General features: G+C 42.6%; 1 protein-coding gene across 1 annotated transcript in view; it reads left to right on the top strand.

Annotated features, from left to right (window-relative positions):
* Positions 1-1,538: 1,538 nt before the first annotated feature.
* LOC134583421 (uncharacterized) overlaps positions 1,539-16,693 on the top strand; it is a 49,029-nt gene continuing 33,874 nt past the window's right edge. Inside the window, exon 1 of the mRNA XM_063440365.1 lies at positions 1,539-1,592. Within this exon, the coding sequence (XP_063296435.1) occupies positions 1,547-1,592 (46 nt within the window). The 5' untranslated portion in view covers positions 1,539-1,546. The remainder of the gene's footprint in view (positions 1,593-16,693) is intronic.

The following is a 16,693-nucleotide window of genomic DNA, read 5'->3' as shown; positions in this document are numbered from 1 at the left end:
ACTGATTTAAAAAAATAAAAATACAGGAAAAAAGAAGCCAGTCTTTGGTTAGAGACATTTTTGTCCCTTGCTTGCAGTTTAAATTTCTATGTTTCTTCTCTGACTGCACTCTCCGAGCCAACCCTTTAATAACCGCATTAATACTCCCATAAAAGAACTTTACTACTAAAAATATGACCTTTTCACTGTTTAGTAGATAATCCCCCAAAGAAAAAGACATGTATTTTGTTTTGCATGTTTTCTTTGATATATATGACAAAAATGCTTACAAAAGCTGCAGACCTGGTGTTCGCAATTGTTGCAAGCTCTTTTTTCAAACTTTTAGTCTCTGCCGGCAGACTGATGCATGTGGTTGCAGCAGAGTATGATTGACCATAAGGTGACTCTAGGGCCCAGGGGTTAGACAGGGGCCACAGAACCATGAATTTTCTTGGCCCCCATTAACCATCCCTTTATGAATCCTAATAAAGCCTTATCTTGAAGGCCTCAACCAAAAAATGAAGGAACGGTAACCACTTAATGTTCACCAAGGGTCGCCAAGTAAAAATAATTCTGTGTTCATGGTCACAGCCAACTTCAGCGGGTATGGCTAAGATGGCTGAAGTCTACTGTGCCCGGGTCCCATATGACTAATAAAGGATTTACTAACCATTTAGTAAAGATGGTTGAATTCCTGGCAACGTGCAGGACAGCCTCCAATGATGATATGGTGGAGGCAGAAAGATGCTTCCGCCTCACGCTGTACCAATTCATACCAGGAATTGGGGCAGCGATTGGCTGACGCTCTCAGCCAATCATTGCTCCGTACCTCTGCGATAGCGTGAAGAGGAGCATATCGCCATTAGTGGATGGACTTCAGGCAGAGAATCTCTACTAAACAGTGTACGTCTGGGAGATCGTTCCTTCCCGCTGATATTGAACACGTCATTTTATTTATTTTTTCCTGATTTTTTTTTTATGCATTATGAATATTAAGAAATAAAAAGCAAGTCTATGAGGGCCATTAAACAGATTAGATATTTTTTTCCAACTATAGTTCACAATGTTTTTATTTTATAATTTCTTATCCAATCTGATGCTTCTCAAAGAAGCATTGAGAGGCACATTATGTAAGAAGTACAAAGCAATCATTAAGAGCACTCTCCAGGCCGGCTGGCTTACTGTAGGGCAAGTGCAGCTTAGCAAACTGAAGTGCTTTAGGTGTTGGTGTTGTCTTTATGTAATTTCTATATTTGCCATATTTGGCATTTGAGGTGCCCTTTAGTATGAACAGATTTCAGTTCCTTTGCAAAACAGCAATGTGACCTCTCTACTAGGACATTGTCCCTTTAAGAGTGTTCCTTCCCCCAGCTCCTCAGCTGCAGAATAGCAGCTCTGACGTTCTCAGCAGCACGTGGCACAGTGCAGGCTGCCCTGACTGGGTTGACCACGTGACCCGACCAATCAGACCGCCGCCTCGCTCCCCCCCCCCACCGAGGAGTCACGTGACCCGAGCGAGGAGCCTCTGGCAGACGGCGCGAAAAAAAAAAGGCCTCCTCTTCTCAAAATGGCGGACAGCGAGGAATCGTGTGATGGCTGCCAGCGCTCCGCGTGTAAGTTGTGGCGCAGCCCAGATATTCCGCAGTAACTGTGACTTGGTTTTATACTCGTGCTATTCTGTGGGATGAGGTTAGTCAAAATGGGCGCCCTCCCTCCCCTCCGTGTGGGAGACAGCTTCTATAATACTCTGTCTGTCTCTGGGGCCGCAATGCATGTTGGGAGTTGTAGGCCTGCAACAACTGGGGAGCCACCATCCTCCGTTGCTGCCCCTGATGGGATGTCTGCACAATCGGGCAGCTGTAAAAGTTCATTTAATGGGTAGTTTAAAGTTCAATAAAAGCTCTTAAAGTTAATAAAAGTTATCTTATAGTTTTCCTTTTTGAATTTAAATTACAGGCTGTGTATAGAGCATGGGGCACAACATGTAAATGTGCTAACAGCATGTGGCTGCCTGAGACACTGCTGTAGGAAATGGCAGCACACATGCCCTGTTATGAAATGTCACAATATGTGGCCAAACATAGAGCATGCAAAGAGGGACCTACTAAAAGGAATGACAGTATGAAATGCCCATAGACAATAAAGGAGGAGAAAGGAATGACCATAGAGAATAATGAAAGCAAACTATTTGAATTAGAGACAGAACTATTAGACATATCAAATACATATTCTGCTGGCATACACTCCAAGTTCAGTGGCAATTTTTTTAAAATTGAGATTAAGTGGGATTATCATTGTTGTCTATGGAATGACTAAAGAGAATGCCCATAGAGTATAACGGGAAGCAAAAAATAAAAACTAGTTTGCAGGCAAATCTGTGTTACATAGCAAATTAACCTTTACCACAGGTGTTCCCCAAGTATAGCAGCAGATTGTAAAATTAAAAGTAACTGGGAAAATAACTCTTTTCTATGGAATGACAGGTGACTGATACAATGGAATGCCCATGGAGTATAATGGGAAGCAATATGTGACTTGGAACTACAGCCCCAAACCACCTACTAAAGCCCTTTAAATCCAACAGCAGCCCCTATTCCTTCACTGCAGCCCCAAACACCTCTACCACAGCTCCTTATTCACACTGCAACCTCTATCCCTAAATGTAGCTCCTATTCCCCACTACAGTCCCTACACTCCAAACAAAGCCCCTATTACCCTACTACAGTCAGATACCCCCAACCTCACTACATCTTACCCAATTTCAGCCCATATTCCCAACACTACAGCCATTTTCTCTAATTGCAGCCATTCCCCAAATCAGCCGCTAACCCCTGTAACACAGCCCATATACCCCCCCACTAGATATCCTAACACCCCCTCCTCATTAGAGGCCATACACTCCACAACAGCCCAAACCCTCCTAATGCAGTCCCTACCTTCCTAATATAGCCACTGACCATCCTACTTCAGTCCCTACCTCTCCACTACAGCCTCAGTCCCCTACTACAGCCCATTGCCGCCTACTAGAGCACCTATCACCCTATTACAGCCAACTAACAGTGCCTCTTCCAAGATTAGGTTCTGGATCTGCCCCTGGCACTGATTAGCTATTTTGGGACACAGATGGCACTGATTAGCTATTTTGGGACACAGGTGGCACTGAGTAGCTGTATGGGGACAGAGATGGTACTGGGAACCAGGGCACAAAGATAGCACCGATAAGCTTTTTAGTGGAAAAGCTGGCACTGTACTAATTGGGTGACACTATGGGCATTCTCTTTAGTCATTCACCCTTGTCATTCCATAGAATAAAACATTGATAATCGCACTTTATCTCAATTTTAAAAATTTACACTGAACCTGGAGAGTATGCCAGCAAAAGATTTACTTGATATGTTTCATGGTTCAGATTCCAAGTCACATATTGCTTCCCATTATAGTCTATGGGCATTTTATTGTGTCATTCACCTGTCATTCCATAGAAAAGAGCTATCATCCCAGTTACTTTTAATTTTACAATCTGCTGCTGTACCTGGGGAGCACCTGTGGTAAAGATTAATTTGCTATGTAACACAGATTTGCCTGCAAATTAGTTTGTTTTGCTTCCCATTCTACTCTATAGCAGGGTTTGCCAATTAATTGTTCCCTTGGAACCCTTTGACATGGTATAGCAAAACTTTGGAACCCGAACAAAAAAAATGTGTGCCGTAGCGCAGTGCAGCGGAAACCTTTCAATGAGCAGAGTGTAATGATCTCTTTTGCTGGCAAATTATTTTTATATCTGGTTTAATTGTTGACAATTGTATTTGCATGTCTGCAGTTGATACTTTGTTTTTGTAGCAGAGCGAGAATTCAATTTCACATAAGTATGTGCTGGCGAATGGCAACAGAACTTTGATTGCCCGCTTGGAATATTCTGGGTATTCTTTGCGTAAATCATCCCAAAAAGCAATAAGAGAAACTTCTTTAAATTTTTGGCTTAGTTGACTGTCAGAAGTTATATCAATCAGATTCTCAAAATCTACATCAGAAAAAATGTCTGGCTTGTCTTTTATGAATGGATTTTGAATCCACTCATTATTGTTTTCATTCAAGAATGGAAAATACTGATTAACCCCTTAACGACGCATGGCGGAAATGTTCCGTCAAGGCAGAACTACCCTTAAGGACGCTTGACGGAAAATTTCCGTCAATTACTAAAGTTAACGCCAGATCGCCGCGATCGTGGGGTTAACGCTGTTGCTGGGTGCCTCGGCGTTTGAGGAAGCCCAGCAACAGCCAATAGCGCTGTCCCAGCACATGTGATCGCTATGACAGCCAGTCACAGCGATCACAGTGCTGCTGGGAATTCTGATCCTCCTCCCTCCACCTCTGTGTGTGATTAGAAGTGGAGAGAGAGGGATCGTTTGAAACTTTGTGTCCCTGACAGACACAAAGTGTTTAAAAGTCTAAAAAAAAACCTTACCCCCTTTACCTTTAAAAATTAACAAGGGTTTAACCATTTGATCACTGGCAGCAGTGATCACAATACTGATCACAGTACTTTACTGAGATAAGAGTTTTTTTTTCACCCTCAGGGGTTAACTTTATTTTCTTTTTAACCCTCAGGGGTTAAATATATTTAATTTGTTTTTGTTTTTACTATTTTCTGTTAACCCCTTAAGACCGCAGCCAAATGTACAAGTTGTGAACAAAACGTAAACAAAACCTGGCATTTGCGCTATATGTCTGTCCAACCGTAATTCACCTCTTTCATATTAAATGAATCCCCCCTTATTATATATAATTTTATTCAGGGGAAACAGGGCTTTCATTTAACATCAAATATTTAGGTATGGAACATAATTTAATATAAAAAAAATATAAAAAATGGGAGAAAATTTTTTTTTTTTTTTTTTTTTTTAGTTCTACGTGACATTTTAACTGTGGATGTCAAAATACTGTTTGCTTTTACTGCAATACAATACACATATTTGTATTCAGCGATGTCTCACGTGTAAAACAGTACCCCCTATGTACAGGTTTTATGGTGTGTTGGGAAGTTACAGGGTCAAATATAGCATGTTACATTTGAAATTGAAATTCGCCAGATTGGTTACGTTGCCTTTGAGACTGTATAGTAGCCCAGGAATTAAATTTACACCCAGAATGGCATACCATTTGCAATAGTAGACAACCCAAGGTATTGCAAATGGGGTATGTCCAGTCTTTTTTAGTAGCCATTTGGTCACAAACACTGGCCAAAGTTAGCGTTAGTATTTGTTTGTGTGTGAAAAATGCAAAAAACGCCAATTTTGGCCAGTGTTTGTGACTAAGTGGCTACTAAAAAAGTCTGGACATACCCCATTTGCAATACCTTGGGTTGTCTGCTATTGCAAATGGTATGCCATCATAGGGGTAATTTTCATTCTTGGGCTACCATAGGGTCACAAAGGCAACGTAAGCAATCTGGCGAATTTTAATGTGAAAAAAATGAAACACAAGCCTTATATATTTTTTTTTTTATAAATTCTTTATTTTTGTTGTGCACAAAATGAACAAACTGCCTTGGCGCGCCACAACAGCGACATCGAGGTAAGTTAGCAATCAGAGGTATTACATGTCATGGCAGTCGATGAACAGGCACATTTTTAAGTATAAGTTTTAACAAAGATTAACGTTTTTAGGTTTCAATGAAGGAGAATTGTACAGGTAGTCCTACCATACGTCTCCTCTGCATGAGCACGGTCTCTATACATGTTTAGAATTACAAGCACATTTCTATCAATTAATTAAGGGGCTTACATGTGGACAGAACTTCCAAGTGTTGTGTGATTTCAATTCAGATTAGATGGTCTGGCAATACCCTCATGTCACCGTACAATGTATACTTTGCAGAGCCCCGAGCATAGACATAGGTTAACTAACTTTTCTGGGGTATGTGTAAGGGATCGTCATCGCTAGGTGGCTAGGCACAATGTTGAGCATACATAGGGTGCAGGAGGATTTTCACTCAAAACCTAAGTATAACTTACTAACTCTTCAAACGAACAAGCTAAGTCAACGCTTATACGTTGAAAAAGGCAAAATAAAATATAGCAGTGTCAGATCATGCACAATTTTGTAGTTACAGAGGCAAGAGTAGATACTTGTTTGGTATCACTATCATGTGTTTAGAGCACAACGTACGTTCTTAGGTGTTCACTTTCTGGCTAGACTTTATAGGTTGTCTTTTAGCTGTACCTTTTACTCTAATAATAATAGGTGAGATAGACAGTGGAGCGATACAACATCAGATTAGGAAGATTGGGCTATACAGTTACGCAGGATTCAACTATCCGTCTTTGTGAACACCCAAGACCATGCTGTTATCGCCTAAGGGCGGTTCAAGCATGGTTGCTGGGTTCGACATAGAAAAGGATAAAAAAGCAAATAATAATAAACAGAATAAGGAACGTTGTAACATGGTTGCATAGGATATTACGTTATACTGTTTTAGCACACCTTTATGTTAAGTAGAGTTTGCATTGGGGCCCGTGATCCCATATACTGCACAACATGGGGCTCGCGGTTCCCACTGCAGGGTCCGGGTCATTCACCCTGTGCCAGATGCGTGGAAGGTGTTGCTGACATGCTGGTCGTCATGTAGGTCGTCGGTGATATCGTGTGCGTGGGTGTGTGTCCCTCTCTCGCCCATTACTGACTTAGCGTGTAGTGCGCTCTCTAATAAACTGGGAAGCGCCTACCTATTGGTGGAGGGTCTCCGGGTTACCCAAGTAGTCCAGTGACCCTGTGTCGGTCAAGCGCCTTGGCATATACTGTGGCCTGGCGGCATATTTGGCCTAAGTGTTAGCATGTAGAGTATGGCAGGACTGGATGTCCTCGGGTGGAGCAATGCCTACTCAGATGGGCAGTATAGTGTAGGGAGGCAAGGTTGGCGTTACCTTGTCGTGATGCAGCACCTAGGAAAACAAGGGAGGGAAAAAACAAAGGCATAAAAACAAACTTTTGAGTCCCGGTATAGATGTGCAGAGGCTCCATGGTCGGAGCAGCGGAGGTGGTTCGTACGTCCGCGTGAAAGTCAAGGGTGTGGTGAGCCTACAAGTGGCCGCTAGGGCTGGAGTCCTCCATGTCCGCTACCGGCTCTGTGACCGTTTGTGGTGAGGAAATGTGGGCCTCAGTGTCAGAGTTTATGTCCCTCTCAAGATAGCCTCATATGCTGGGGTGAGTCTTTGGTGAATCAATCTGTGTTTGCGGTGTGCTCCAGATTAGTCATCCTCAGGAGGCAGTCAAGGAGTGTTTGCGGATCTGGGGTTCTCCGGTCTTCGAGTCGTGTAGAACGCGGTAGGGTGAGGAAGTCAGGGCCAATGTGTGCGGTCCGTGAAACAAGTAAAACAAAGAAACCATAGAATCCAGGAAGCAACAGTTGGGTGAGAGTCCAGTGGCAAGATGAGCCGGTCCCCAGAGTCTCTGCGGGCAGCTCATGGTGTCGTGAGGATAAGTGGAGGGTCCCGTATCCCTCATTTATGTGGTAATCGATGCGTATGCGTCCGGCGTATTATGCCTGGGCACGAATGTGGTAATTCGTGTCGGGTCCCAGCTGTGAGTTGGGGAGGTATGGTCTTGGGATCCCGCTTGGGTGTGAGGGAGCTGTGGTAGGCCCATATTTCGCAGGAGATTTGCTGCGTCCTGTGTGTCGTGGACCTGGTGTGATTTTCCTTCATGCTGTACTAGGAGTGTTTGGGAGGGTCGCCAGCGGTAGGGAATATCGTGTCGTCGGAGTAAGGACGTGAAGTGCTGAAGCGACCTGCGCCAGGCTAGTGTGCCTCCGGACAGGTCGGCGTAAAAGGTCAGGTGCATGTTCTCCAGTTGCAGTGGAGTTCTGTCTCGGAGGGACGCGAGGACCGCCGCTTTATCTTTCCCGCTTCTGAAGGTGACTATGGTGTCCCTTGTGGCTGCAGCTGGGGCCTTGGGAGGTTTGGGAACCCGGAAAGAATCTACGGGTGTGATGTACTTGGCCTGGCCGGGTGGTAGAATGGCAGTCAGGATTCGTTTTAATGTTTGCGGCAGCTCCGTCTCCGGCAGCACGTCTGGGATCCCTCTGACCTTTAAATTATGCCTCCGCCTGGAGTCCTCTTGGGCATCAAAGCGCCGTTCCATTATTATGTTCCGCCGTTGGAGATCCTGCACTGCTGTCTGCAGTGAGGATATATGCTGTTGGCTGTCTTGGGAGGAGACCTCCAGTGTCGAAATGCGGCCTGTCAGGCCCTGCAGCTCACCTCTGAGAGCGGTGACGTCTGTGAGTATGTTTTTCTGCAGGTCCGCCAGCAATGTTTTCAGGACCCCGGTGGTTACCAAATCGGAGTCTGTGTCAGCCCTTGGTTTGGTGGGGTTCGGCTTTTGCTTAGGGGCCGAAGCTGGGGGGTAGTCATCCTCCGCATCCCCAGAGCAGTCATCCGAGTAGAAGTCGGAGCAGCCTCCGTGGAGAGCCGCCATGTTGACTTCGCCCGTGCCGCGTGCTTGCCGCCACATGTCTCCAATTGTCAGTCCCGGAGCTGGTCTGTCCGTCGGCGATTTTTTACTTTTTCGACCCATGATGCTGGGTATGTTCTCTCGTCGGTGTTGTTGTGTTTGGAGGTGAGATTTGCAGTAATTAGAGTCGGTTTTCCCGTTTTTCGCTGGGAGCTCAAAGATTGTGCTTCTGCTTGTCTCGGCAGTCAGGCTCCGCCTCCCACAAGCCTTATATTTGACGCTGTAACTTTTGAAAACACCATAAAACCTGTACATGTGGGGTACTGTTGTACTCGGGAGACTTCGCTCAACACAAATATTTGTGTTTCAAAACAGTAAAAAGTATTGCAGCAATAATATCGTCCGTGTAAGTGCTGTTTGTGCGTGAAAAATGCAGAAAACGTCACTTTTACTGGCGATATCATCGTTGTAATACATTTTACTGTTTTGAAACACTAATATTTGTGTTCAGCGAAGTCTCCCGAGTAAAACCGTACCCCCCATGTACAGGTTTTATGGTGTCTTGGAAAGTTATAGGGTTAAATATAGTGCTAGCAAATTAAATTCCCTATACTTTCGGCATGGGTTGTCAGGCAGGTACCGCTAATTGTAATTAATTAGGATACCTAATTATGTAAAATTATTACATAAATATATGTGTAGAATTAATATATGTATATATATATATACATATGTGTGTATATATACGTGTGTATATATATATATATATATATATATATATATATATATATATATATAGTGATATTAACATATATATTTATGTATATAGATATATATATATTATTTCGTTCTACGTGTATTTTGATATAAATATATATTAATATCACAATACAGTTAGAACGAAATAACACACATCTATATATTTTTTAATTATTTATTTTTAAATATTTTTGTAATTTTATTTTTTTACGTATTTAATTTTTTTATATTATATATAAATATATATAACAATAATTATATATATATATATTTAATCAGTATCAGTCTACGTGTAATTTGATATTAATATATATATATTAATATTTAAATACACTTCGTATGTGTGTGTGTGTATATACAGGGAGTGCAGAATTATTAGGCAAATGAGTATTTTGACCACATCATCCTCTTTATGCATGTTGTCTTACTCCAAGCTGTATAGGCTCGAAAGCCTACTGCCAATTAAGCATATTAGGTGATGTGCATCTCTGTAATGAGAAGGGGTGTGGTCTAATGACATCAACACCCTATATCAGGTGTGCATAATTATTAGGCAACTTCCTTTCCTTTGGCAAAATGGGTCAAAAGAAGGACTTGACAGGCTCAGAAAAGTCAAAAATAGTGAGATATCTTGCAGAGGGATGCAGCACTCTTAAAATTGCAAAGCTTCTGAAGCGTGATCATCAAACAATCAAGCGTTTCATTCAAAATAGTCAACAGGGTCGCAAGAAGCGTGTGGAGAAACCAAGGCGCAAAATAACTGCCCATGAACTGAGAAAAGTCAAGCGTGCAGATGCCAAGATGCCACTTGCCACCAGTTTGGCCATATTTCAGAGCTGCAACATCACTGGAGTGCCCAAAAGCACAAGGTGTGCAATACTCAGAGACATGGCCAAGGTAAGAGAGGCTGAAAGACGACCACCACTGAACAAGACACACAAGCTGAAACGTCAAGACTGGGCCAAGAAATATCTCAAGACTGATTTTCTAAGGTTTTATGGACTGATGAAATGAGAGTGAGTCTTGATGGGCTAGATGGATGGATTGGTAAAGGGCAGAGAGCTCCAGTCCGACTCAGACGCCAGCAAGGTGGAGGTGGAGTACTGGTTTGGGCTGGTATCATCAAAGATGAGCTTGTGGGGCCTTTTCGGGTTGAGGATGGAGTCAAGCTCAACTCCCAGTCCTACTGCCAGTTTCTGGAAGACACCTTCTTCAAGCAGTGGTACAGGAAGAAGTCTGCATCCTTCAAGAAAAACATGATTTTCATGCAGGACAATGCTCCATCACACGCGTCCAAGTACTCCACAGCGTGGCTGGCAAGAAAGGGTATAAAAGAAGAAAATCTAATGACATGGCCTCCTTGTTCACCTGATCTGAACCCCATTGAGAACCTGTGGTCCATCATCAAATGTGAGATTTACAAGGAGGGAAAACAGTACACCTCTCTGAACAGTGTCTCGGAGGCTGTGGTTGCTGCTGCACGCAATGTTGATGGTGAACAGATCAAAACACTGACAGAATCCATGGATGGCAGGCTTTTGAGTGTCCTTGCAAAGAAAGGTGGCTATATTGGTCACTGATTTGTTTTTGTTATGTTTTTGAATGTCAGAAATGTATATTTGTGAATGTTGAGATGTTATATTGGTTTCACTGGTAAAAATAAATAATTGAAATGGGTATATATTTGTATTTTGTTAAGTTGCCTAATAATTATGCACAGTAATAGTCACCTGCACACACAGATATCCCCCTAAAATAGCTATAACTAAAAACAAACTAAAAACTACTTCCAAAAATATTCAGCTTTGATATTAATGAGTTTTTTTGGGTTCATTGAGAACATGGTTGTTGTTCAATAATAAAATTAATCCTCAAAAATACAACTTGCCTAATAATTCTGCACTCCCTGTATATGTATATGTGTATCTATGTGTATCTATATATACCGTATTTTTCGCTCCATAAGACGCACTTTTTTTCCCCTCAAAAGTGAGGGGAAATGTCTGTGCGTCTTATGGAGCGAATATGAAGCTTTACTTACCTGTCTTGCAGCGTTGGCCGGCAGCACAGGGCGCACCGCGGTAGTGGAACTTGAATTTCATGTTCCGGTTTCCGGCGGGACTGAAAGGAAGTGTGCACAAGCTGAGTGCGCACTTCCTTTCAGTCCTGCCGGAAACCGGAACATGAAATTCAAGTTCCACTACCGCGGTGCGCCCTGTGCTGCCGGCCAACGCTGCAAGACAGGTAAGTAATTATGGGACAAGGGGAGGGGGACAGTTTGGGAGAAGTCTATGGGGAGGGGGGGGGGGAGGAGATGAAGTCTATGGGGAGGGGGGGGGGAGGAGATGAAGTCTATGGGGAGGGGGGGGGGAGGAGATGAAGTCTATGGGGAGGGGGGGGGGAGGAGATGAAGTCTATGGGGAGGGGGGGGGGGAGGAGATGAAGACAATGGGAGAGAGGAGAGGAGAGGGAGGGGGGGACACTATGGGACAGGGGAGAAAAAAAATATTCTGTACAAACTGTCCCATAGTAAGAAACACTATGGGACAGTTTGTTCAGAATATTTTTTTTCTGGGTTTCTTCCTCTAAAAACTAGGTGTGTCTTATGGTGAGGTGCGTCTTATGGAGCGAAAAATACGGTGTATATATATATATACTTAGATCATATATATATGATCTAAGTATATTTTATTTGTAACTGTATTTTTTTAATTTATTTTTTAACTAATATTTTATTTTTTTTACAGGAGAGGGGCAGAGACCGTGTCAGCCAGTGATTTCACATCACTGGCTGACACACCGGATCAGTGATCACAGTGACTGCCTGTCACTGTGATCACCTCCTGCAGATTGGGTAATTGACCACAGGGGGGAGTGCCTGGGTGGTACAAGCACTCCCCCCTTCCAATCTGCAGGGGGATCATTGTGCCAGTTACGTGTCAGCCTATAGGCTGACACATGTAACACTGATCGCAGTGACAGGCTGTCACTGCGATCAGAGCGCTCTGAGATCGCAGTGACAGCTTGTCACTGCGATCTCAGACTTAGCAGATCGCGGTCACTGACCCCAGGGGGACTGCCTGGGGGGCCAGGTAAGTCCCCTGACCGCGATCTGCACAAGGGGAAAGCCGCCGGCCACGTGTGTCAGCCGATTTGAAATCGGCTGACACACGCTGAATACTGATTGCAGTGACAGCCTGTCACTGCGATCAGAGACTGCAGATCGCGGTCACCGGCCACGGGGGGGTTGCCTGGGGGGCCAGGCATCCCCCCCGACCGCGATCTGCAGCGGGCGATTAGCGCCGGCCACGTGGGCGGCCATTATAGCGAGGACGTACAATTACGCCCACCGGCGTTTAGAGCCGGCTCCTGCAGGGCGTAACAGTACGTCCTCCGGATTTAAGGGGTTAATTAGTTAGCTGGGGTGGATTGAAGCTAGGGGGAATTGGGGAATCTAGCATTAGTGTAGCTAGGAAGCTGAAAAGTTTTAGAAAGTTATTAAAAGTTTGTAAAAGTTATTAAGTTTATAAAAGTATAAAAAAAAGTGAAAAAAGAGAACAAAAAGGTAGTTTATTTTAACCCCTTAAGGACACATGACGTGTGTGACATGTCATGATTCCCTTTTATTCCAGAAGTTTGGTCCTTAAGGGGTTAAGTCAAAGCATTTCTGCTTTGCTAGGTGTAAGCACTGTGTTTAGCGGTGATCTGATTTCTGTTTTTACCCACAGGGGTTCATTTTTTAAAACGTTTTAAAAAAAAGTTAAAAAAAAAAGGATTAAAAAAAGATCAGAAAACAAAAAAAAAGTTAAAAAAACAAAACAAAAAAATACGTTATTTAGTTAAAGTTAATTTTAAACTTTCACCATGCTTAGAAGGTTTAGTGCCGAGGAGGCATATAATATATTAGCAACCGACACTGCCTCAGAGAGTGCAGAGGGTGACTATGTGCCAGACACAGATGAAGAAAGTGACGATACCCCTGGCACTGCTCCTGGCGCTGATATCTGGGTGCCCCTTAACAATTTTGTCCCCGACATCCCTCTGTTCACTGCGACTCCTGGTATTCAGGGAGACGTGACCAGCTATAACTCCCAGGATTTTATGGAGCTGTTCCTTGGGGATGAAAATTTAGGGCAGATAGTTACACGAACAAATATTTATGCAGCGCAGTATCTGGCACAAAATGCAACAAGTCACCTTGCCACAAAAGGGAGCTGGTACCCCACCAGTGTGCCAGAGTTAAAACAGTTCTGGGCACTAACCATGCTAATGGGAATTATAAAAAAGCCCAGCATCCGAATGTACTGGTCCAAAAACCCAGTATGCAATACTCCCATTTTCTCTCAGACCATGAGTAGGCCGAGATACGAATCAGTACTGCGTTTTCTGCACTTCAATGATAATTCGAAGTGCCACCCCAAAGATCATCAGCAGTATGACAAACTCTATAAAATCCGCCCCCTAATTAACCATTTTAATAAAGAATTTGGCATAATTTATACTCCCCAAAAGAATATATGTATTGACGAGTCCTTAATGAAATACAAGGGTAGACTGGGGTTCAAGCAATACATCCCAGCCAAAAGATCCCGGTATGGCATCAAGCTATACAAGTTATGTGAAAGTAGCAGTGGGTATGTTTATACCTTCAGAGTATATGAAGGTAAAGATAGCCACCGGGAAACCCCAGGTTGCCCGATTGTAGTTGGGACTAGCGGAAAAATAGTTTGGGATCTAATGAACCCGCTACTGAACAAGGGGTACCACCTCTACCTTGATAATTATTACAATAGCATACCCCTCCAAAAAATGCTATATTGTTTTGAGACTGTGGTCTGCGGCACTATCCGCAAGACACGCACTGGCTTCCCCAAGGCTCTGGCAGAGAAAAAAATTAAAAAGGGGGAAACGGCTGCTCTATGCCAGGACGAACTGCTGGCTCTGAAATACAGAGACAAAAAGGAGGTGTTCATACTGACTACCATGCACAGTGAACACACACGCAGGGTCGCAGTCCGTGGCAGACAGGAAACAAGACGGCTGCCTGTCTGCATTAAGCAATACAATAAACACATGGGGGGAGTTGACCTGTCTGATCAACTGCTGCAGCCATATCTGATAATGAGAAAGACCAGGGCCTGGTATAAGAAAGTGGGCATTTATTTAATGCAAATGGCTACTCACAATGCATTCATCCTTTTCAAAAAGGCAAATCCTCAGCTGAAATGTACTTTTCTTACATTTCAGTTTCAGCTAATTTCTGTGCTGCTCACTGAGTGCCACACTGGGGAGCAGGGCCTAGCAGCAGAGATATTCAGACAGGTCACTTCTGCTTTCGGATACCACCAACCCCCCCCAAAAAAGACCCCCCAGAAAAGGTGCAGGCTGTGTTACCAGAGAGGCATTCGAACGGAGACCAGTTTCTACTGCCCTGATTGTCCCTCTCAGCCCGGCCTTTGTATTGGGAACTGTTTTCAATTATTTCATACTCAGGGCCAATAAATTCTCAATACAATTAATATTCTTGTTGTAGTTCTTCTGATATTTAACCACTAACTATATATATATATATGTTTTATCTTTTATTTAGTTAATTGGGGTGGATGATAGTTCCTGGGGAATTGGGGAGTTTAGTGCGTATGCTAGGGGTAAAAAAATAAAAAATAAAATAACATTATTATAACATTGTTTTGTTAAAGTTCTTGTGTAAAAAGTTCAAAATGCTTAGGAAGTACAGTTAGAGAATTCTGACAGCGGATTCAGAGGTGACAGACAGTGCCTCAGAGTTTGACCCAAAATGGGACATGGACCCAGCGTAAAAATTCAAAGTTTGAAACAGACCTGAAATTGCCGAGTCTCAAATTTGCCCCTCCAACATCCACATATACCTGGGAAAGGTACACACGGGGGTATTGCTGTACTCAGACGACATAGCTGAGTGACATATGAAGCATTATACTGCCGTAGCACACCTAAGGATTGTAAACTATGCAGTAAAATCTCAAAGTATGTGTCAAAAAGGCAGAGAAAATGCTTACTACTACTAGACTTGGTACTCACTAGCGAAAAAATGATCCCACCCTAAGGTTCAAAATGGGCCTTTTGAAATACCCTGGGGTGTCTACTTTAAAAAAATGGTAGGCCTTTGTGGGGAAAGTTTGAATAAGCAACCTGCTATTAGAACCCAAAATGAGTCATAAACCTATAAAATTCTGTAAAAACTGAAATGGTCAGGTCTCCTATATGGCAGTGTAGCGTCAGGAAATACGACTAAAGGCATACATTGGGGGTATCGTTTTACTCACAGGAGATAGCTCAGCATAATTTAGGTTGTTTGATCATATTGGAACATATCAAATATACAAACTGCCCAGCACAAATGTAACGCATAAGTTAAAAATGCGAAAAATATTTTTTTACCACAAACTTTGACATGTAATGGTGAAAAAATGGCGACATGTTAAGGCACAATATATGCCATATGAGATGCTCTGGAGTGTCTACTTTCACAAATGGTAGGCCTTTTTGCGGTTTTTGAAACAGTCAAACTGCTATAATGGCCCAAATTGAAACATAAGCCCTGCAAATCCGTCTCTCAAAATTCTACTCTAAAAACTGAAATGGTCAGGTCTCCTTTATGGCACTGTAGCGTCACCAAATAGTGTCAAAGACATACATTGGGGGTATTGTTTTACTCAGAAGACTTAGCTGAGCATAATTAGGGGTGTTTGATCATAGTGGAACATATCAAATATACAAAATGCCCAGCACAAATGTAATGCTTAAGGAAAAAATGCGGAAAATATTTTTTTAACACAAACTTTGACATATAATAGTGAATAAATGGTGACCCGTTAAGGCAAAATATATGCCATATGAGATACCATGGAGTGTCTACTTTCACGAATGGAAGGCCTTTGTGTGGTCATTTGAACAACCAAACTACTATAATGCCCCAAAATAAGACATAGGTCCATTAAATCCATATTTGAATTTTCTAACTGTAGAAACTGAAATAGTCTGGCCTCTTATATTTCATTGTAGCTTCCCAAAATAGAGGCAAAGGCATACAATGGGGGTATTGTTGTACTTAGCAGATGTTGCTGAACACAAAATGGGATTTTGACCAGGAATAGCACACAGCAGCTTAACAAAATACACATTTAAAAAACCTTGTTAAATGTGTGTATTTCAAAAAACAGAAAAAACACAATTTTACTACAATATGTAGCAGAGATTGGTGGGGAAATGGCTATGTAAAAAGTGTCAAAATACCCTTAAATAAATAGCCTGTGATGTCTTCTTTATATAAATATATACTTTTGTGTAGCAATTTTGTTTTCTGTGACAGCTGTCAAACTTACGAGTCAAACATACCAACTTCGAAAAAAAATTCACATTTAAATTTTATATTACTCCTTGTATTTTGTGACCTGTAACTTTTAAAATAAGCTGAAATCCGTTACATATTATGCACTTTGAAAAACAAGACACCTAAATGAAT

The sequence above is a fragment of the Pelobates fuscus genome, chromosome 1 (genome assembly GCF_036172605.1).
Source record: "Pelobates fuscus isolate aPelFus1 chromosome 1, aPelFus1.pri, whole genome shotgun sequence".
Lineage (NCBI taxonomy): Eukaryota > Metazoa > Chordata > Amphibia > Anura > Pelobatidae > Pelobates > Pelobates fuscus.
This window is presented reverse-complemented; position numbering and strand designations above follow the sequence as displayed.